The sequence below is a fragment of the Chiloscyllium plagiosum genome, chromosome 1, assembly GCF_004010195.1.
Source record: "Chiloscyllium plagiosum isolate BGI_BamShark_2017 chromosome 1, ASM401019v2, whole genome shotgun sequence".
In the NCBI taxonomy this organism is placed as follows: domain Eukaryota; kingdom Metazoa; phylum Chordata; class Chondrichthyes; order Orectolobiformes; family Hemiscylliidae; genus Chiloscyllium; species Chiloscyllium plagiosum.
The window spans coordinates 154,328,507-154,353,063 of NC_057710.1; the positions used below are offsets into that span (position 1 = coordinate 154,328,507).

Here is a 24,557-nt window from a genome sequence, read left to right on the forward strand (position 1 = left end):
TGGTTGGGCCAATATCGGGTCTAGATGGGATGCATCTGAGGGACGTGTGGGTGGAAAATATGGAGGTACTAGCCATAATCTTTCCAATCTCCTGAAATATAAGGTTGGTAGCAGGAGCCTGGAGAATTGTAAATATAATACCTTGTCAAAAAAAAAGCTAGGGAAAAATAACTATATAAGTATTAAAAAAACTAAGCAACTACAGGCCAATCAGTTTACATATACACATAGGAATTAGGAGCAAGATTTGGTCCTTGTTTGGCCATTCAATAAGATCTGATTTTAACCTTAACTTGGCATTCCTGCCTAACCACAATAACATTTTACCCCTTTGCATGTCAAGAATCTATCTTATAAAATATTTTGCTTATTCCCTGTGCTGTTCTAGTGAAACTTCCCTGACTTGCTTCCAAAACATATACAGCCTTTGGTAAATAGGGAGACCATATATATAGTGCTCTAGATATGGTCTCACCAATGTCCTGTATAACTGATGTACGTATAACCTTTTATATGAAATTCTGCTTGCAATAAACAATAATATTCTATTTGATTTCCTAGTTATTAGCTGCATACTTTGCAGTTCATGCACTAGTATATTCGGATCTCTCTGTGTATTAGAGGTCTGCAATCTCTCACCATTGAGATAAGCTTGTTTATTTTATTGTTCCTGCCAAAATGGGCAATTTCATATTTTTTCATTTAATACTGCATTTGCCATCTTTGCCCATTTCCCTAACCTAAGAAGTCCTTTTACAGCCTCCCTTTTAACAATTTACTTTCCTACCAATCTTCGTGTCATCAGAAAATTTAGCTACCATATCTTCATTCCTTTTACCCAAATTATTAACACAAATTGCAGAGCTGATCCCTTTAGCACACAAAATGGAATGCCTCGCCAATGAGAATATGACCCATTTCTACCCACTTTCTTGTAAGCAAGTCAATCTCCTATGTATGCCAGCCAATATATTAACCCCTCACCACAAGCCTTTATTTTTCACCATAATCATTAAAGCAGCACCTTATCAAATACTGTCTGAACATGAGTACTTTATATCCACTGGTTCCACTTTATTGACAGTATGTTACTTCAAATCATTCAAATAAATTTCTTAAACATGATTGCCTTTTCATAAAACCATGCCAAATCTGATTGCTTTATATCTATCCAAGTTTCCTGATATGATATCTGTAATATTTTCCCTATGATAGATGTTAAACTAGCTGATCTATGCTGCTTGGTCTTGCTCCCTTTCGAAACAAAGGAATTACATTAACTACTTTCCAATCTAATGGAACCTTTCTCAAATATGATGAATGTTGAAAATTTAAAACCAACACATCAACTATCTCATTAAACACTTATTGTAAGATTCTAGGATGCAAAAGACTTGGACCAGGGCATCAGTCAAACACAATTCCAGCAAGTTGCGATGTACTACTTTATTGGTTATTGCAATTTTTTAAAATCCCTCCTTCAGTTTCAATTCCTGACTGACTTCCATGTCTGCGATATTACTTGTATTCTCTAGCATGAAGACCAATATAAATTTATATGTTCAATTCATCTGCTCTCACCTTATTTTGCATTACTAATTGTCCAGAGTCATTTTCTATAGGGCTGATGCTCACTTTGTTAACTTGTTTTAAATGGCTGCAAAAACTCTATCTGTCTTTATTTTTAGCTGGCTTTCTCTTGTACTCTGTTTCACTCATTAATCTTTGAGGTATTCTTTGCTACTTTACATATTCTGTTCAATTTTTCTGATCCACCACCCACCTTTGCACAACATGCTCTTTCTTTAAATTTAATATGATGGTTAACTTTTTAGTTAAACACATTCTGGATCCTCCCATTGCAATGTTTCATTTTCTTTGGGACACACCTACTCTCTGCATTCTGAAATATTCCCTAAGATGTCTACCACTGTGTCTCTACCTGTTAACCTATATTGCTAATTTACTTTCACTAGCTCTGTTTTCATGCACCCATAATTGTCCTCATGTAAGTTTTAAATTCTGGTATTAGACCTAAACTTCTCTCCCTCAAACTATATGTAAGATTCAACCATACTGCTTAGAGGCATGTTCACGATGAGGTCATTAGTAACACTATCTAATCGGTCAATACCAAGTCTAGTGTCATCTCTCTGTGGGGTTGGTCACATATGCTGTCATCTATATTATTTTTTTCCCCATCTGATTTTTCCAGTCTATAGTTAGATTACCCACCCTCGACCCCAACACTGTACCTTTAGGTCAAGCTCTCTAATTCTTCTTTTTCTACCCAGTGCTACTCCAAAGGTTTTTGAAAAACAATAATTCAGAGCAAAATTAAAACAGTCCCTTAAGACAAGTGTGAATTAAGGAAATTGACTTAATCACAGCTGGAGTATTGAGACTTTAAGCAAGATACTAAGACCTGAGGCTGCAGAAAAAAAGACTTATGAGAATAGTTCCACGGCTGAAAGACTTCAATAAAATTGATAGATAAGAAAAATGTTCTTTTGAAAGGTTAAGAGATTTGACACAATTGCTCAACATTGAGTAGCCTGTACAGTCGATAAGGAGACACTGTTCCCATTAACCAGAGAGCACAGATTTAAGGTGACTGGCAAAAGTGTCAAAGGCAATACAAAGCAAACCATTTTTTAAAGCAGTGTCTATATGACCTGGGTTACCTGCCTGCAAGGATGGTTAAAGCAGATTCAATTACATCTTTTTCAAAAAGGAATTAGCTGAATTCATGAAGGGGGAAGACATTGTAGACCCACAGATAAACAGTTGAATGGATTTATTTTATAGAAAGCTGGAATGGGACTGATGGGTCAAATAGACTGCTTTTGAACACTAATGAAGATTCTGGAGTGATTCTGATTTGAGTATTTGTGACTAAGCCAAGTTACACATCAGTTTAATAACTTAGCAGCTGAAAAACAGATTGAAGAATTTAACAGTATTTGAGTGAATTTCCTGAGATGCGTTAGCTTTCATATGCTACATTTCCTTTGGAGTCATTTGGTTGTGTAAGGTCCACAATATATTAGACCCTTTAATCACATGAACAACATTGTGAAATATTGGCCACTATTTGATTGCTAATTGTATTGTGAGATTATGTGAAATGGATAAACTATTTGTGTATTCATACAGATATTATGTTCCTCATTAAATGCAGTTATCTAACTATGGTTGTTGCTTAATTTTCATTGATGAACTAGGGTTGTTAACCCTCACCAGTTGAAATCTTAGGTGTTGTTGATGCTACACTAAGACTGGGATACAGAATGACTCTAACTTTAAACCTTTAATGTATTGTCTGAGTTGAGAGGTCACTTCTTTTTAAAATAAAACCTTAAGTTATCTGGAGAATGTGACTTAAAAATATTCTGGAATTTACATATTAATGAACTGAAACCTGCAACCCATTCAAAAAGATGAAAGACTTAACAGCAATCTAGGTTTGTTCAATATATCATTTCAGTTGCATGACACTGTGATCTTTTGCTGTACATTGTGCTTTATGATCCTGCTCCACAGCTACCTGATGAAGGAGCAGTGCTCTGAAAGCTCGTGCTTCCAAATAAACCTGTTGGACTATAACTTGGTGTTGTGTAATTTTTTACTTAGTGCCAAAAAAGGTTTTACTGCTTTCTTCTCATTTACACACCTCCGAAGAAGGAAACAATTCAAAACTCAGTAAATCAAAACTGAGCATTTTCCCATTAAAAAAGCTCATTGCACTCAGACACATTTGCCTTCTAAGCGATTGCATTGAAAAGAAAAAAGCTTAATGATAAAATGAGTGCTTGTGAGAACTCAGGATTTTAAGTTGTTATAATTTTTGTAGTGGGAATATAAGTGATAGCAGTCCATATTGTACAAAATACTACTGAATGATAGGAATATGCAGTCAATATAAACCAAATAGTACAACACAAAAGCTAAACACAATTTCAAATGAAAAAGCACATTTTATTGCACTTAAGTTATAAGAAAATAAAAATTCTAAGTGAATCAAACCATAGACACAATCCCTTTAACGTTTCTCCATCATGTCAGGCAGTTACATACTGTAAAGTAAAAAAAATCTGAAATCTGATTTTTCTGTTTTGTTTTAAAAACCAGACTATAAATTAACAGGAAAATAAAAAGAAAAACAAAGTATCGAACTCAAGATTGTTTAGTATACAGTGTTAAACCACTTTCACAGTTCATGTTGCGTTGTGGATCTTGAATAATAATTAGGCAAACAATTTAACTGTTTTTGCCTGTGCCGCATTCAGTACAAAACATTTGGTATTGTTTCGTCAGTGGCTCACAGCAATAACTGTAACAATTGGATATTTCAATACTGTTTACACTAAGGACTGACCAGCAATGACACTTCTTATTTTATGCACGTTTCACTTAAACTTTTTGTTCTTTTGCATTATGTCAGTAATCTTAATTGTGTTTTTGACTGTTCCACTATAATCCTCACAATGAAATTCTCCACAATACAGGCTGAAAGAGCTCCCATCTGAAGGAATGTGTTCAACATTGTTTGGAAAAAGAAATCCAATGTAGCACATAACACTTCTCAATTTCCTTCTTGCAAGCAAATCACACAATGACAGTCTGCGTCTCCTTCCTTCTTTCAGCCTCTCAGAGGCACAGTTGGCTCAAGTTTCAGTGGCAAATGCCTTTTTAAAACTCAAAAATCATCCATACTAGATCAAGTTTAGAACTAGTATCTGGATGTGAAATGTCACAAAAGACAACTTAGCAGCAAGTTATTTGGCCACTGGGATTACAGTACAGGGATGGGACACCTTTAACAAGTCCAAAGACTCATTCAATTAACAACCTTAAGAACTCTTCCAGCTTTGAGTCCTTTTAAGTACTTAGATCACTCAGGATAATTTGCCTCTAAAGAACTATATAAACCCTCATTAAAAGAATCTGGAAGCAGTGGTGAATAAATAGAGAAATATATGTTAATACTGTGACCGTTTGTTGGCAATATTAGGCATATATATATATATATATATTTATATATATATATAAAAATTGTACAAAATTCACAGTAAGGTTCCAAATGTTGAAACCTGGAAAAACAAAACTGAGACATTTAAACAACCAAGTCTTTAAGAAAACCAGCTCTTGGCCTGATAAGCAGCTTGTTTAAAACATAACATTTCAAATAATTTTTTTTATGCCTTGCTGCTGAGAATCTTTAAAAAAATAATCATTGCACTCTGCTTTGTATCAATTCTTTCTACACAAAAACTGCCCAGAGTCAAAAGGGAAGGCAGATATAACAAGACAATATGTGCATCTGACCAAGTCAAATTTTGTCAGTTATAACATGTCCTCCCTTACTCCCTTTCCCGGTGATCCATAGGTCTTTGTGTCTTCATCATGCATCCTGTTGCCCTGAACCAACATCCTGTACCCACCAATGGCAGGGTGATGTACACTGAACTAATAGGCAAATTCTTATTCCATTTCTTCACTTCATGTCCACATCAAAGTCCAATACAAGCAACTTTGTTTCTTCAGTCCCATTTCTGCTTCCAACTGCACACACAAGCTTTGTATTCGATGCTCTGATTCTCCAGACAACACCTCCACTTCCTCCACTTTCCAGTGTAACCAAATTTCGAATGAACTCCCCTGTTTTCAGGTCCCAAAGTTTTACAGTCCCATCATCTGAGCTAGTTATCACAAAGTTCTTGTTGAACTGGAGGCATGTCACAGCACTCTGATGTTTGTTAGGCCCTAGTGAAGAAAACAAAAAATGGGGTGAATCAACAAGCCATTCCTCAAAACTCTACATATCCTTGTACAACACCAGCTAGGTAAAAAACATAACTTTAATATATTACTGACAGGAAAAAGAATTAAAAACTTCAAATTGGTGCCTCCATCTTCTTTATGTGCAAAGGGTTTAAGCTGTGGCTCAGTCAGTAGCACTCTCATCTCTGAGTCACAAAGTGGTGGGTGTAAGTTCTACTCCAGGACTTGAGCACATATACTAAAAAGTAACACTGCAGTGCAGCACTGAGGGAGCCAGACTTTGGAATGTAACGTGCCCTGGCCAATATTTATCTTGCATTCAAGATCACAGAAAGAATCACCATCTTTATCACATTGCTGTGCAGAATTAGACTGTTCTATCTGGCCATGCTTGGTACTTAATAATATTGCTACTCTGCAGAAAATTCTTCCTGGTCCGTAAAATGTTTTGGGATTTCATGTTATCATGAAAGGCATTATATGACACAAATTATTTTACTCTTATTACATGCAACTAAGATACTTCATTCTGCCAAACTGCAGAACTTGCCACAGAAACCAAGGAAATCTAGTAACACCTGATGCTCCCCACCCCCCACCCCCACAACCAGGAGTCACAATCACAATTGAGGTGACAGAACACTAAATAAGGCCAAATGGCCTTTTCTCCATGTGTTAACAATTCTGAGATACTGGGTTGAGAGAAATTACTGGGGATGGTAACGTTTTTTATGGTTACAACTGCATTAGTTTTATTTAATAAGCTACAGGTAAAGAGTGAATGTATCAACACTCATCCAGAATGTGTTCACTTTTTCATGACTGCGTAAGAATTCAGTGAGTGTTCTCAAAAAGATAAGACTCTGAAACCATCTGTGATGTTATTTAACTCTTGAACAGAGGGGACATGAAGCTTTGGCTGAGCTGTTCCTCCTTCTAGTCTGTAACACTGCACTGGCACAGAGATCCAAGCCATGTCTTGCTCTACTTGCTTCTTGAACCTCCTTTCTTGTGAGGCCATGGCTCCTGCCTGTGGCCATTTTGGAGTCTAAAAGCATAATGTCAAATACATTCCTGATGAAGGGCTCCTGCCCGAATTGTCAATTTTCCTGCTCCTCGGATGCTGCCTAACCTGCTGTGCTTTTCCAGCGCCACGCTCTTCAACTTATACTCTCCAGCATCTTGAGTCCTCACTTTCTCCTCTCAACCACAATCCCCCTCCTACAGACTGTGGGCTTTTCTGAGCCCAAAAGTCACCCAAGTGCCATGGAAAGAGCAGGCTTCCAACATGTTTGATGTTGGCACACACAAACTGTGCTCGCTGTGTTTCTGGGCCATTGTCAATAAGCTGCAGTGACTCAGATAAGTAATGGTCTGATCAGTAGATGCAATTTTACAAAATGCTTTTAAGATAGACTTTTTCAATTTATGCAGGATTTTATATAATAATCTATAATTTGCAAATTTTTTATAATTATATACTATGTTGCTCATTATTTTGTTGTTGCATGATGTCACCCTAAATTTTATGCTGCTAAATAGGTTGGAAAACACTATTTTCCTTGTTTTTACTCATTACTAATAATTCTACATTTTTCTAAATCATTTATTTTCCTAAATCCATTCTTTGGAAATTAAGAAAATAAATCAGGGTACTGAAATACTTTGCAACCTACACATATTTTCAAACAATTGAACTGAATGAGACGGCTCCTCCTTCATAAACAAACTCATTATCATACTTACATGTAAAATTATCAATCCTTCCAGAGGATCTTGTGACAAAGTGGTAATGTCTGAAACTGTGTCTGAAGTGTCAGCTTCAATTCCCATGCTAGGCCTTGTTGGCATTGAAAGGTGCAGGTGTAATGTGACCATGCTGGTTAATTGTCAGCCTATAAAACTTTGCCTGTGCCTGACAACAGGCAGCAAGAGTGGGACAGTTTTCTCAATCAAACTGCAGATGGCAATGATCAATGGCAAACTTCTGTAGTGTTTTACCCATAAGCGCAGACCAATCCAATGGAAGCTATGCAGCAATCCTTACAAACCAGGATGGAAGAAAAGACCGATAGTCAAACTCTCAATTAAAGATTCAGGGATTTACAAAGAGTGCAAAGCAAAAACATTATCATGAATCTTTATAAAATAACAGAATGGCCTCAACTAGAAAGCTTTAAGTCCAATTCCGAATACCGGAGGTGCAAAGAAGATTTGTAAGAATGGTTACAGAAATTAGTGACTGCAGTGACTTGAACAGATTGGCAAAACTGGAGATTATTTCTTTGCAGATGAGAAGGGTGAGAGGAATTTTGATCAAAACCATGAGGGATTTAGACAAAGTAGATAGAGAAAAACTGCTCCCATTGGAGGAAGGACATTTATTTAAGGGGGCTGACAGAAGGACCAGAGACAATGAAATGCTTTTCTTTTAAACACAACAAGTGGTTAAGATCTGGAACACACTGACAGAGCTGATAATGGAAGTAAATTCAGCCATGCTTTCAAAAGAGAAATGGATAAGCAACTGACAGAGAAACATTTGCAGGACGTCAAGGAACCTGAGACTATCTTATGTGCCGGTATGGTACAATAGGCCAAATAAGTGTTGTAACTACTTCCATGATTCCAAAAATCTGATGAGTTGACAGAAGTCTCTTGGGCGTCTATTAAATCTAGTAAGAGAGATTCACTTCAAGTGCTCCCTTCCTCCAGAGTTTCTTTGCCTTCAGCTGATTAACTAGCCAAGCTGGTTTTAATTGCTGACAGGTATTGTGCTCAGTTACAGTACACAGTGGTATAACATGCTTTCCAATCAGATTAGTATCAAAATGCTTCATTTCTAAGACTGACAAATTCAAAAGTATTTTAAGTTAACAATGCCTTTTGATTGTGAAAGTTGGTAAATTGTATACATTTGCCAACAGATAAAGGACAATTTAATGTACTTGGAATAAAAAATGGGGATTTCCATTCAGTTATCTAAAAAAAAGCTAGTGATTATTGATAAATATTGTAGTCAGTAACAGACAACATTTCAGATTGTGCACTGTCCTTCAAGATCACAAAATTAATCATATGCTAGTTTAAAAGAAGCATGGTCCAGATTTTGATGGAGCAACGCACATTGACCTGATCCTGAATGGTTTATATTTTACAGCAATTTACCAACATAGTTGGTAAGTGTTGAAAACAGTACAATGGATGTGACAGGCCTTCTGGGACTATTGTGAATATCAGGAGAAACAGTAGGTTTCCTTAACCGATAATAATAAAAGATTGAGAAATAAAAGAACTCACAAGGCATCAGTCATACAAAATGGAAACAGACCATTCGTCCCAACTTGTACATGCTGATCAAGTTTCCCAAACTAAACTGCCCTCTGTGTGAAAAAGTTGTCTCTCGGGTCCTTTGTAATTTTTTCTCCTCTCACCTTAAACCTATGCCCTCTAGTTTTGGACTTACCCACCTTAGGGAAATGACCATTGCTATTCACTTAAATATACCCCTCATGATTTTAGAAATCTCTAAAAGATCACCCCTCAACCTCCTACCTGCAGTGAAAAAAAGTCCCAGCCTATCCTTATAACTCAAACCCTCCAGTCCTGGCAACATCTTGATAAATCTTTTCCAATTTGATAATATCCTTCCTATAGCTGGGTGACCAGAACTGTACACATTACTCCAAACATGGCTTCATCAACAGCTGTACAATCGCAACATGATATCCCAACTCCTATACTCAATGCAGGTGTGTGCTAAATGCCTTCTAAATCATCCCGTCTACCTATGACGCAACTTTCAAAGAACTATGTACCTGAACCCTGTAGGTCTCTCTGTTCGACAACATTACCCAGAACCCTACTATTAACTGAATAAGCCCTACCCTTATCAAAATGTATCCAAATTAAAGTCCATCTGCCACTCCTTAGCCCATTGACCCAATTGATCAAGATTCCTTTGTAATCTTGAATAATCATCTTCATGACCACAATTTCAAACTGAAAGAGAGATGGGAAATCAAAAAGATTGTACTGAAGAAAAAAAGTTGAGGAGGATGGAGGCTGACAGGTGACTTTATAGAAGTTTGTAAAATAAGCAGAATGGATAGAGTGATTAGCCAAGGTGTTTTTCCTAGGGCGGGGAGTCCAAACTTAGAGGGCATTGGTTTAAAGTGAGGGGGGAAAGATTTGAAAAGGACCTGAGCAGTAACGTTTTCATGCAGAGGATGGTCCATGTATGGAACTGCCAGAGGAAGTGGTAGAGGAAAGTATAATTACAACAATCAAAAGGCACCTGGGTGGGTATATGAATAGGAAGGTTTACAGGGATGTGAGTGAAATGCTGGCAAATGGGACAAGGTCAGATTTGGATGTCTGGTTGGTGTGGACAAGTTGGACTGAAGATCTGTTTGTGTTGTATGACTTTATGACTCTAAAAGTGTAGATTTTACATTCTTAAAATAACCTAAAACAATTCACTTACAACTGTTCACATCCTGGGCAAAATATTAACCAATTAAAATGTTGTTTAAAAGGTGCACCTATGTTGTTAAGGTTAATTTTCTATGGTGAGCTTAATGGACAAATAATATTCAAATACAGTTCATCCACGAAAATCAAGTGACACTAAGAGTGGAGCAGTGCAAATCAATTCACTCTTTACAGAGTATAATGTATTTGCTACAAATGACCATTAAAGAAGAAGTGAAGAACAGTGTGCTAATCTCAGCATATCTTTGACATGTTTACAGATGATATGTTTGAATTCAGATTCATTCTCTCTCATTATGTGCTATTTGCAGGCTATGCAAATGACATAATACTTCCAATTGCAAACTGAGCTTTTGTTAGTTTACTTTAAAGGGAACCTTTCTTACATAGTTCAAGATATACTAACCAGCTGCTGACAGTTTGGGCTGACTGTATTAGCCCAATATGGTAATACAGGTTGTGTAAACATGAAGCTCAAGGCTTATTTGAGTTTATTTTAATGAAATCTTTCATACAGATGTAAATATTGAACCTTGTTAGTATCAGTGGCTCATTATTCTCTCAATCGGTGATTTTTGATCAGGTACACAATACTCCACAATTGAATTAGAGCAAAGATAAAATTGGGAACTCCATGCCAGGCAGGGCTGGGGAAAACAATGTTCAATCCACGTACCCACCCAGACATTGTGAAAATATTTAGTATATTTACAACTCATGGAAGATTCTCCCTTCTATTTAACAAAACCACATTTGCAATTGGTTGCATGTCTAGCATTAAGTTACATTAAAATGCCAAATAAGATTATATTCAAAAACTTAAAGTACACTATATATTTGAAGGTTACATTAAATAAAGCAACTTATGCTTTGATGGTGTAAATACTGTACAGTGTTCAAGTAAATGGATATTAAGTGATACTATACTTCTATCTCTCCTCCAACCTTACAATGTGCGTATCAGGCTTCCTCAAATTAGTTTCTCGACTCTTTTGAGTTAAATCTTCAAACTTAAAAAAAAATGCATTTACACATGATTACAGGTGATATGTATGAATTCAGATTCATTGCCTGTCATATGTGCTGTTTACAGTCTATGCATTTGACATTACACTTCTAACTAGAGTCATAGAAATACACAGCACAGAAACAGAACCTTCAGTCCAACTTGTCCATGTCGATCAGATATCCTAAATAAGTATAATCTTATTTGCCAGCATTTGGCCCATGTTCCATCAAACCCTTCCAATTCATAGATCTATCTAGATACCTTTTAAATGTTGTAATTGTGCCAGCCTCCATCACTTCCTCTGGCAGCTCATTCCATACACGTACCACCCTCTGTGTGAAAAAGTTACTGCTTAGGTCCCTTTTAAATCTTCCCCCCTCACGCAAAACCTATGCGCTCTAGTTTTGGACTCCCCCATCCCAGAGAAAAGATCTAGTCTATTTACCCTATCCATGCCCCTCATGATTTTATAAACCTCTCAGCCCCCGACACTCCAGGGAGAATAGCCCCAGTCTATTTTTCCTCTCCCTATAGCTCAAGTCCCCCAATGCTGGAACATCTTTCTAAATCTTTTCTGAACCCTTTCAAGTTTCACAACTTCCTTTCTATAACAGGGAGACCAGAATTGCAAGCCGTATTATAAAAAATGGCCTAACCAATGTCCTGTACAGCCGCAGCATGACCTCCTAACTCCTATACTCACTGACCAATAAAGGAAAGCATACCAAACGCCTTCTTCACTATCCTATCTACCTGTGACTTCACTTTCAAGGAGCTATGAACCAGCACTCCAAGGTCTCTTTGTTCAGCAACACTCCCCAGGACCTTACCATTAAGTGTAAAAGTCCTGCCCTGATTTGCCTTTCCAAAATGCAGTACCTCGCATTTATCTAAATTAAACTCCATCTGCCACTCCTCGCCCCATTGGCCCATCTGATCAAGATCCTGTTGTAATCTGAGGTAACCTTCTTCGCTATCCACTACACCTCCAATTTTGGTGTCATCTGAAACTTACTAACAATACCTGTGTTCACCTCCTCATCATTTAAAGAAAATGACAAAAAAAAAATGAACCCAGCACTGATTCTTGTAGCACACCACCAGACACAGGCCTCTAGCCTGAAAAACAACCCTCCACCACCACCCCGTCTTCTACTTTCAAGCTAGTTCTGTATCCAAACAGCTACTTCTCCCTCTATTTTGAGACATCTAACCTTGCTAACCAGTCTATTATGAGGAACGTTGTTGAACATTTTACTGATGTCCATACAGGTCACGTCCATCATTCTGACTTCATCAATCTTCTGTGTTACTTCTTCAAAAAACTCATATCAAGTTCATGAGACACGATATCCCATGCACAAAGCCATGTTGATTATCCCTAATCAGTCCTTGCCTTTCCAAATACATGTAAATCCTGTCCCTCAGGACTCCCTCCACCAATTTTCCCATCATCGATGTCAGGCTCACTGTGTAGCTCCCAGGCTTTTCCTTATCACCTTTCTTAAATAGTGGCAACTTCCAGCACCTCACCTGTGGCTATTGATGACATAAATATCTCAGCAAGGGGCACAACAATCATTTCCCTAGCTTCCCACAGAGTTCTTGGGTACATCTGATCAGGTCCCAGGAATTTATCCACCTTTATGCATTTTAAGACCTCCAGAACCACCACCTCTGTAGTATGGATATTTTTCAAGATGTTGTTATTTATTTTCCCACATTCTCTATCTTCCACATCCTTCTCCACAGTAAACACTGCTGCTAAATACTCATTTAGTATCTTCCTCACCTCCTGCAGTTCCACAATAGGCGCCTAGTTACCATTTTTTCCTTAATGTATTTGTAGAATCCCTTTGATTCTCCTGTTTGCCAAAGCTTTTTGCTCTCCTGACATCAGTCTTAAGTATACCCCTACTGCCTTTATACTCTTCTAGGGAATCAATTAATTTCTGCTGTCTGCATTTGACATATGCTTCCTTCTTATTCCTAACCAAAACCTCAATTTCTCTAGTCATCTAACATTCCCTACATCTACTAGCCTTGCCCTTCACCCTAACAGGAAAATACTATATCTGGACTCTTGTTATCTCATTATTGAAGGCCTCCCATTTTCACAGCTATCCCTTTACCTGTGAATATCCACCTCCAATCACCCTTTGAAAGTCTTGTCTAATACCATCAAAATTGGCCTTCCTCCAATTTAGAACTTTAACTTTTACACCCAGTTTATCCTCTTCCATCACTATTTTAAAACTAGTAGGATTTCGGTCACTGGCTCCAATGTGCTCCCTCACTGACACCTTAGTCACTTGCCCTGCCAAGATTTGCACATTCTCTAGTAGGTGCATCCACATACTGAATCAGAAAGTTTTCCTGTACATACTTAAATGTCTCTCCGTTTAAGCCCTTAACACTATGGCAGTTCCAATCTTTGTTTAAAAAGTTACATTTTCGTATCATAAACACCCTATTATTCTTATAGATAACGGAGATAGAACACAGAATATAGAATCCTTACAGTGTGGAAAAATGTGATTTGGCCCAACAAGTTGTCACCCTCCTCTCTTGCCCCCCATTTGATCCTCCCATAGCATTTATACACTGAAACATTAAGTTGCCGTCTTGATTATCTTTGAGCCACATTTCTGAAATTGCTATGATATCCCTGTCCCAAGTTCCCAAACATGCCAAGTTCACCTGCCTTCCCTGTTAGGCCTCTTGCACTGAAATAAATGCAGTTTAATTTATCAGTCCTACCTCACTCTCTACTATGTTCCTCCCTGTCCTGTCTGTTTGACCTACTCCTTCTCCCAACTGTACCAGTTTCAAAGTGATTTCTTTCTTCACTATCTCCCTGCTGCTGCTCCCTGCCCCCAATACTACTTTAAATCTTCCTAAGCAGCTCTTGCAAATCTCCCTGCCAGTATATTAATCCCCTTTTAATTCAACTGCAATCTGTCCTTCTTATGCAGGTCACCTCTACCCCAAAAGACATTCCATTATCTAAAAATGTGAATCCTTCTCCCCCACACCATTTCCTCAGCCACGATTCATCTGCTCTATCCTTCTATTCCTACTCTCACTAGCTTGTGGCACGGAGTAATCCACATATTACTACCTTATTACTACCAAATGTAGACATTCCTGATGAAGGGCTTATGCCCAAAATGTCAACTCTCCTGCTTCTCGGATGCTGCTTGACTGGCTGTGCTTTTCCAGTGCCACACTTTTTGACTCTGATCTCCAGCATCTGTAGTCTTCACTTTCTCTCATATTACTACCCCCTGAGGTCCTACCATTTAAATTCCTGCCTAACTGCCTATATTCTCTCCTCAGAATCTCACCCTTTTCTCCTCCTATGTGGTTTGTTCCAATGTGTACAACTATCTCCTGCTGGTCCCTCTCCCCTTTGAGAATACTCTGCACCCTCTCCAAGATATCCTTGATCCTGGCTCCAGGGAGTCAACGCACCATTCTGATGTCTCGCTGTCGGCAGCGGAATCATCTATTTGTGCCTCTGACTAGTTAGTCCTTTATCACAATCGATCATTTGGAACTAGTGTACCCTTCATTACATTAGAGCCAGTCTTAGTACCAGAAATCTGGCTGTCAGTGCTACATTCCCCTGAGAGCCCATCAGCCCCTACATTTTCCAAAACAGCCTATTTGTGCGAGATATGAATAATGCAGGAGTCTCCAGTGACTCCTGCCTCCCTCTCCTAGCTTTTCTGGAGTTCACCCATCTACCTGATTGTATCTTCAGTTTGTCTCCCCTCCTTCAATTGCCATCCATCACATCCCTTAACTCTTGCAAATTCTTCATTGCCCCTAGCTGCTGCTCCAACCAATCCATGCAATTTGCTAGGATTTGCAAACAAAGACACTGCCTGCAGATACAATCGTCAGTAACAAGAAGAGCACATCATTCTACTAAGGGCCATCTTTGCACCTTAACAACCTACAGGTCCAGAAAACAGCAGTCTTACTGCTCTGAAAATACTGCTCCAAGCTAGCTTAGAACCTATGTTTTTATATTTTTAAAGTTTAATCAAGAGACAGATCTCAATAACAACATACAACCTAAAAGACCCCATACTACTCACAGCTGTAAATTTACAAAAAACATAGTTAAGATTACACTTTAACAAACCACTTAGCTGCGTTTCTCCAAGGTCAGCTGTGAATTTCATGGTTTGTTTTTTTTAAGAATGAACTTGGTTGTCCAGAGATACTTGAAAACAGACAGTAAAGACAGCGGCTGTGCAGGTTACTGCTGGGTCAGACAGCAGTGTGGGTTTCTTTGTGCACTTGAATCACTTCCCATGTGGTCACTGCCTTCATTTTGATTTTTATTCAAAGTTTCAAAACAATGCAATAGCTTATAAAACAGTAATTACTGCTCTTAGAATTCAAGGAAATCAGCTCTAACACTGAAAATAGCTCAAAAAGGAACAGCTCTTACAGATTTTTTTCATGTCCACTATCTTAGTTTACGAAAGGATACAGGGTAATCCATGATTTTGTTAGTTTACTTTCTGGGAATATTCCTTAATCTTTCATAACCAGAGGGTACATGAAAGCAGCCAATAAATACTTTTAAATTGTAGTCACATTTGGAAGAGCAAATGTGGTACCACATTTGTGAAAACAAAGCTTCCATAAACTGCAATTTGATCTGACTTTGGGTAAAAAAATTGAATACACTGAAGCCATTATTTTTCAGTCCTCTGTCCAGACTCTTTTCTCTAATTACTGCTTCCATGCCACTCCCTGGCTATAGTGTGCTGCAGCCTTGGTTTCATAATTGACTGCAAGATGTACTTCTGAACTCAGTCATGTCATCACTAAGACTGCTTATTTCCATTTATGTAAGATCACCCCACTTCACCCTGCCTCAGATCATCTGAGGATGTCTAAGTACATTGTTATATTCACAGTTTTCCACATCTCTATTTAAGGAAGGAGGGGGGGTCAAAAAGCAGAAAATTATAGGCTAATTAATTTAAACACTTGCCATTGCAAAAATGCTAGAATCTAGTAGCAAGACATTTAATTCAAAACACAACCAGAGTGAAAAGTGCTGTGAAACAGAAATCACCCTTGACACATTTATTAAAATTCTTTGAGATGCACAAACATTAGATTACATGTCACATAAAAGGTCACTTCACAAAAGAATGAGCTTGTAGTGTTGGGGGTGATACATTAGCATGGATGGAGAATTGGCTAATGAATAGGATGTGGTGAAATAAGTTATTTTCAGGCTGACAGACTGTAGCTAGTGGAGTGCCACAGGGATCAGTGCTGGTGCCTCAACCACTTATGATCTTGTGTGAAGGGACTAACTGTATTGTAGCCAAACTTGCTGATGACATAAAGATGGGTAGGAAGGTCAGTTGTGAAGTACGAAAGTGATTTTGCAAAGAAATATAGATAGGCTAAGATAATGGGCAAAGTTTTCACAGATGGAGTCTCAAATGGGAAAATGTGAGGTTGTCTGCATTTGGTGAGAAAAACAAACACACAATATTATAATAAATGGAACAAAAAAACACTGAATATTGCATTGCAGGAGTCCTTGCACATGAATCTTCGAGGAGAAAGTGAGGACTGCAGATGCTGGAGATCAGAGCTGAAAATGTATTGTTGGAAAATCACAAGTCAGGCAGCATCCAAGGAGCAGGAGAATCGACATTTCGGGCATGAGCCCTTCTTCAGGAATGAGGAAAGTGTGTCCAGCAGGCTAAGATAAAAGGTAGGGAGGAGGGACTTGGGGGAGGGGCGTTGGAAATGCGATAGGTGGAAGGAGGTCAAGGTGAGGGTGATAGGCCGGAGTGGCTAACTCCTGCACCTGTTTGTTATGACCTGCTGCTGACAATCTCACTCCTGGCCTTGTTACCTCTAGCTTATTATAACCTTCTCACCCGCTTGACAGATCTTCAGCTCCATACTTTGCTTTCCTACTTTAAGATACTGTTTAAAACCTTTACCTCTGACTAAGCCTTTGGTCATCTGACCAATGTCTCCTCACACATCCTAGAACAGTTGAAACAAAGACATGCATGAGAATTCTTCGAGGCATGGGCATTCTAACCAGAAACCCATCAAATAAACACATCAATTTAGATCCTATCTACCTTGCCTTGAGAAAAAAAATAGAACCGCAAATGACATCACCCACCTTAAGAAACAAAGAACTGTAAATAGCAAGGTGGGACATACCACCAGTGCTTCACCGGAAGCTCTCAATGAAGTTATCTAGTATGGTGACAAAACATCTGAAAATAACCTTCCAGCTCAGTGAGCTAACTTACATCCAGAATATTTTGTTTTATAATGCTCCTGTGAAACATCTTGGGATGCTTTATTACACATGAGCATAACTTATTACTGCCTTTGACAATGTTACAGGAATCAATATTAATCACATGGATTGAAAATAACTCTCTGCCTTTGCTCAAAATAAGAATCTGAAGACACGCTCATGAAATCTGAACAGGTTTTACCACCACAAGAAAACTTTAATATTTAAGACTGGTTAAATACAATAGGTCTTGTGTAGAAACTCACCTTGTAATGTTTGTAAACACTGTCCTGTTTTGATGTCCCAGATTTTTACTGTGGAATCTGCATTTCCAGAAACGAGTGTGTTGTCCTTCAATTCCATTCCACTTGTTAATGACTGATGCCCTGTTAGCGTGTGAATACAATTCCCAGTCTCCACATCCCATACACGAATAGAGGTATCAAGTGAACCACTTACTACATGGATACCATCAAACTACAATGTTGAAGGAAAAAAGAAATACATCATCATCTTTTAGAATAGAAGGGAAACAGCAGATTAGAAAAGAAATAGCAGTAAACAGCATTTTAATGACCGAGCCTCCACAGTCCACTGGGGCAAAGAATTTCAACGATTCCCCACCCTCTATGAGAAGAGATTCCTCTACGTCCAGTCCACAAAGGCCTGCTCATTATTCTGAGATTGTACTCCCTGGTTCAAGATCCGCAGTCAGTGGATATCCTTACTGCAACTACCCTGTTGATCCCTCTAAGAATTTTGTTTATCTGAATGACATCACTTCTCACTCTTCTCAATTCCACCAAATACAGGACCAGTCCTTTCTTCATAGGACCATCCCTCCATCTCAGGAATTAGTTTGGTGAAGCTTTGTTGCACCCCCTCCATATCTTTCCTTAAGTGAAGAGACCTAAACTGTGCACAATACCTCAGATGTAGCCTCACCCAGGCACAATATAAGTACAGCAAGACATGCTTACTTCTATACTCAGTACTCTTCCATGAAAGACAAACATAACATTTGCCTGCTTAATTGTTTGCTATAATTGCACATTAATTTTCAGTGATTCATCAATACTCTTAGCCTCTCATCAAATAATATTCTGTATTTCTCTTTTCCTACCGAAGTGGAAACCTGTATATTTCTTGACATTATACTCTATCTACCATTTTCTTTTGCCCAATAAGCCTCTACAAATCCTCTTGAAACATTTTTGCAGCCTCTTACAATCCATAATTCCATCTGGTTGTATGTGTCCACCTAACTGGAAGAGAGCTAATCTTTTAAAGAAATTATGCTAGATTAATTTATCCCGTTGGAGACAGTGCTCATAACACAACAGAGCTTAGCATTCAGTTTTGAGAAGGAGGAACTTGGTTTGGAAGCAAATGTGCAAAGCTTAAATAAGGGTAATTAGAAAGGAATGAGGGCAGAGCTAACTGCAGTGAGTGGTGAAAACAGCTCAGCAGCACAGTTGAGGAACAATGACAGACATGAAGAAAATAGTTCATGGCTCATAACACAGGTATGTCCCAAAAAGGATTCTAGAAAGGGGATAAGCTAACCATGGTTAACATTAAGTATAGGTTCAGACTGAAAGAAAAAAAACCCAAAAATTAGTAGTAAACTCAGAGGATTCAGGAAGTTTTGAAAACCAACAAAAGATGACCACAAAAATAATAAATAGAGAGAAGAGAAACTTTCAGGATACATTTGCAAGTAATATCAGAATGGACAGCAACAGCTTTTTTTATAGGAATGGCAAGGAAGAGGGAGATCAAAATTAACATTGACCTCTCACAGAATGAGGTTGGGGAAATAATGAAGGAGAACAGAGAAATGGTATAGGATTTGCATCAGTCTTCACAATAAAAGATATGCAGAGCATTCAAAAATTACTAAGTAATGGAAGGGTAAAAGGATAAGAGGAAATAAACATGAGAAACATAGAGAAAAAAATACTTTTGAAACGAAATGGGGATAAAGACCAGTAAGTCCCCTGGACCTGGCAGATGCATTCCAGGATACTTAAAGAAGCAGCTACAGAGATAATGAATGCATCTGTAAAAGTCCCCGAGGACTGCAAGACTGCCAATGCAACACCTTTACTGAAAAGGGAAGGAGGCCCAAAAAAAAAATAGGCTAGTTAGTTTAACATGTAATTAGGAAAATCAGAAATCCTATTATAAACAATACAATAGCAGAGTCAGAATAGTAGTGACACTTCCCTGGTGAGACTATATCTAAATAGTATTGCTGGTAAACCCGTTAGAACTTTGTTTTGCTGTATACAATAAGACTGTTCTAAGTTGAATTATGTATAACTTGTTTTTTGTGTCATTATTTTGTGTTAATTTACTAATGAATATTGAAAGTGTCTTGGGTACATGCTCAATGACTAACCACAAAGGTAACTAACTACTGGAGTCCTCCAAGGAGTCATCTTTGGATTCCTCCTATTTCTCATCTACATTGTTGCAGATGCTGCTAAAGCTGCGAAGTTTTTCCAGCATTTTCTGTCTCTACCTCACTTCACTCTCGACTTGCTCTCCACTGTCTCTAAATTATCAAACTGCTTATCTACAGGCAGTACTGGATCAGCAGAAATTTCCTTGACTTAAATACTGGAAAGATTGAAGTCATTGTTTTTTGTCTCCACCATAACCGATTTCATCCCTTGCCCCAGTAAGTGTCTTGATACTGAATCAGACTTTTTGCAACATTAGTGACATATTTGAGCCCAAGACGAGTTTTCAACCATTCTCCACAATGTCAGGGAGCTCAGCTGGCTAGATGGCTATACGGTAAAGCAGAATGATAGCAGTGGTGCAGCTTCAATCCCCGTGCAGCTGTGGTAGTGCGTGTTTGTTTGCTTACTTGCCTTTCTTCATATTTACAGTGATGCCAGCCAAGCTATTTATAACCAATTGTCTCTCTGTAATGGACAGAGATGCCTGTGGTCCTTCGTGGATCGTGGCTATTTACACCTCCATAATTTTGCCAGCTTCCAACCCTACCTCAGCTCTTTTGCTGAAATCCTCACCAAAAATCTTTATTACTTCCAGACATGACCAAGATTTTGTTAAAGTAGTCATTTACATTCCAGCCTCTGTAAACTTGAGTTAATAAAATACTTTACCATTTATGCCCTATGTTGTACCAAATACTGCTTGCCCACTGCCCCACACTTGCTGATTAACAATGGCTCTCAATTGAGCAACACTTTGATTTTGTAATTCTATTCCTTGTTTCCCAATACCTCAGTAGTGGCCTGCTCTATCTCTCTATACCCACTATACCTACAAGCATCCAAAATGTCTACGCTCCTCAAATGCCAGCTGTTTGAGTATTCCAAATTTAAAGCTCCACCCACTGGTGGATGTGCCTTCCATTGCCTCAGTCCCAAGCATTATAATTTCCTCTCTGAATCTCTCCACCTTTGTACCACTTTCCTTCCATTCTCAGCACATACCTCTTTGACCAAGGTTAGGGAGCATCCATGCAGAAACAGAATTAGAGATTAAAGATAACTGACCTGAAACATTAACTCTTATTCTCTGTCCAAAGTTCTGGATAGACTGTTGAGTATTTCCAGTATTTTTTATTATTTTAGATTCTTGACCTCTACAGTATTTTATATTCATCATTGATTAATCTTTAGTCATTTTACTTAACATCATTCTTTGTGGCTCAGTGGCATGTTTTGTTTTATAATGCCTTTTTGAACTACCACAGTGCTTTAAGGGTTAAAAGGTGCTATATAAATGTAAATTAATGTGACAATAACGGTTAATCCAAAATTTAGCTGCAACTCCTTGCCATCCTGCTATAGCAATAGCTTATGAAAATTTTGAGTGAAATAGCTTTTAGGACAGTTATCTGTACAATACTCTTTCACTTCAGCCACTGAACAAACGATTGTGCCAGGGCTCTCATGTCAGTTGTCTTCTCATGTACGACTACAACTAGGGTTTTCTTTACTATTAATTTTACCTGTATGTTATCCCCTGTCCTTTGAGATGAAGGTGTCTGTAGATGATCTTAAGTGTTGCACTTAGGTAACACCTATCTTTAATTTTCTGCATCACTATTTTAGAATTTCACTTGCATACTTGTTTGTATTCTGATGCTTCCCTAGATTTCTAGGGATCTGTAACTTGAGCTATGTTAATTAGAAAAAGAATGAAAATCTTCATTGGACTTTGACTAATTTCACTAAATGTTCCAGCCATGCATAAAAGATCTGGGTTACTGACTTTAACTCACTCCATAGATTCATAAAGAATACCTAAAAAAGAACATGAATCTGACTTTAGTAGTGCAGGGAATGGCTTCTGATTTACAGAGACAGCAATAGCCTTATTCAACAAACTCCTCCCATTTTTAAAACTAGGTTTAATAATGTCATTAAAGATTATTCTGGGTTTATGTACTAATGTGGAATATTTTACAAAACATGTACTGTAAATTTACATTACAAAAACATAGCAATGAAATAAATGTGGGAAGATCCACAATAAATCATCTCAGCTACTTACATTGATCAGTTACGCCACACACAAAATACGGCAAAGCTTAATTATATGTCTATGTTTTAGAATGCAGACTACAGGTTATTTTTGATTAAACAGTGCTCTCACATATTTTAGCAGAAGCATACATCTCTTTAACATCTGCACCAGCATATGACACAGCAGGTTTCTAAAAATAATTTTGGGATGCTTCCGGGAGCCAGGACATTCAACTAAAAAAGACACACCCTTGAAGAACCATTTGCCATTTAATTGGGATCCAACACTGAACTGGCCTTTTTATGTGACCTCAACTTGAACAATTTGCTAATTGTTCAACCATTTAAAAAGTTATATTCATCCCTAATGCACTGTTTGATGCCAAAAAAAAACCCCAGCTGTACCATGCTGGTTTCTTAGTTCAAACAGAACTTGGAAGCAGTATTTTAATATGGGCATCAAAGGCAGCATAATAAGACAGAGCATGAAAATAAGCCTCTAGATTTTGATCCAGATTGATTGGATGAGACTGTGGTTGGACCTGGGAGGTGCCCAGGATAATTTGTTTGCTATTTTATTTTTTGAGATTGCATACTATTTGGAAGAATTTATCTCCTACATAGAAGTGTAGCCTTGAAAGGCAAGATCACTAAACACTTCAAGTAACTAATAGTTGCCATGGATTTGGCAACCTATAATGCACAGTAAAGCATGTGTCTATCAATTGTACTGAGCAATATGGGACCAAGTGCAATATAACACACCATGTTAACTCCAAGATAACTATTTGCTAAAAAGTTCCTCTAAAAACATATAAATCTATACATGACTTTGCACATAGAAAAGGATTTGAAAACAAAAATGTCATGGACAATTACTTCAGTCTCTTACCTGTAATGAATAGACCCTGTTGGTGTGTCCCTGTAATGTATGCAGACAGGTTTCCGTTTCAGGGTCCCACACCTTAACCATGAAATCATATGCCCCACTAACAACTCTTCTTCCATCATACTGTACACATCGCACAGCTGCAACATGACCCATCAACACATGTAAACACTGTCCTGTTTCAATATCCCAGATACGAAGAGTAGCATCTCGAGACCCACTCACAACCCTGTAATATTAACCAAGACCATCCAAATTAGTGCATAACAAAAACTAACTGGCCAAATAGAGATGTATATCCACTTGTGTCAAATGATAACAATTTGATAAAGCAAGATCTTCTGATTGCTCAATTATTTAATATCAATATAGTTTGTGTTTTCTCCAGGAATACTGTCATTTTATTAAGTACAGACATAATCCTACCGATTTTCATGGAGATGCATGCAGCGCACAGTAGAGGTATGACCATAGAGTGTGTGAATACATTCGCCAGAGTCTGCATTCCATACTTTCAATGTTCGGTCAGTGGATCCACTTATAATGATATTGCCTCTCATCTGGGATGACCAGACACCACCCGTATGTCCTACTAATGTTCTTAAACACTGCAAATAAATGGGAAAATAAAAAATGGTAGCTGTTACTGAAAACACTGTACTCCCAATATATGCACATTCCAGAGTTTTGCATGAAGTTCAAGCTTTTTAAATTCTATTCCCCTTTCCATTTGTCTTTTCTTCTCTCTCTTCTCTTTCCATTTCTCTTCTATTCTGTTAAAAATCATACAACACCAGGTTATGGTCCCATAGGTTTATTTGGAAGCACTAATTTTCGGAGTGCTTCTCCTTCATCATCAGATAACCACCTGATGAAGGAGCAATGCTCCAAAAGCTAGTACTTCCAAATAAACTTGTTGGACTATAACCTGGTATTGTGAGACTTTTAACTTTGTACAACACCGGCACCTCCAAATTAGATTAGATTAGATTACATTACAGTGCGGAAACAGGCCCTTCGGCCCAACAAGTCCACACCGACCCGCCGAAGCGCAACCCACCCATACATTTACCCCTTACCTAACACTATGGGCAATTTAGCATGGCCAATTCACCTGACCTGCACATCTTTGGACTGTGGGAGGAAACCGGAGCACCCGGAGGAAACCCACGCAGACACGGGGAGAATGTGCAAACTCCACACAGTTAGTCGCCTGAGGCAGGAATTGAACCCGGGTCTCCAGCGCTGTGAAGCAGCAGTGCTAACCACTGTGCCACCGTGCCGCCCAAACTGGAGCACCCAGAGTAAACCCACGCAGACATAGGGAGAATGTGCAAACTCCACACAGATAGTCACCTGAGGCTGGAATCGAACCCAGGTCCCTGGCACTGTGAAGCAGCAGTGCTAACCACTGAGCCACCGTGTCAAAATCTGAAATTAAGCATCTAATGATAACCATGAAACCCACTGCCAATTTTTGGGAAAGGCTACTTGGTTTACATTACTTACAGTGTGGAAACAGGCCCTTCAGCCCAACAAGTCCACACCGACCCGCCAAAGCGC

At 38.3% G+C, this 24,557-nt stretch overlaps 1 protein-coding gene across 9 annotated transcripts in view; it reads right to left on the reverse strand.

Annotated features, from left to right (window-relative positions):
* Positions 1–5,225: 5,225 nt before the first annotated feature.
* Positions 5,226–24,557, reverse strand: part of fbxw7 (F-box and WD repeat domain containing 7) — a 165,005-nt gene continuing 145,673 nt past the window's right edge. For all 9 annotated transcript variants that reach the window (XM_043699792.1, XM_043699787.1, XM_043699807.1 and 6 more), the window contains exons 8-11: positions 23,421–23,602; positions 22,998–23,223; positions 17,861–18,071; positions 5,226–5,766 (exon numbers count right to left, since the gene is read on the reverse strand). In XM_043699792.1, coding sequence (XP_043555727.1) covers positions 5,498–5,766; positions 17,861–18,071; positions 22,998–23,223; positions 23,421–23,602 — 888 coding nt within the window. In that variant the 3' untranslated portion in view covers positions 5,226–5,497. The remainder of the gene's footprint in view (positions 5,767–17,860; positions 18,072–22,997; positions 23,224–23,420; positions 23,603–24,557) is intronic.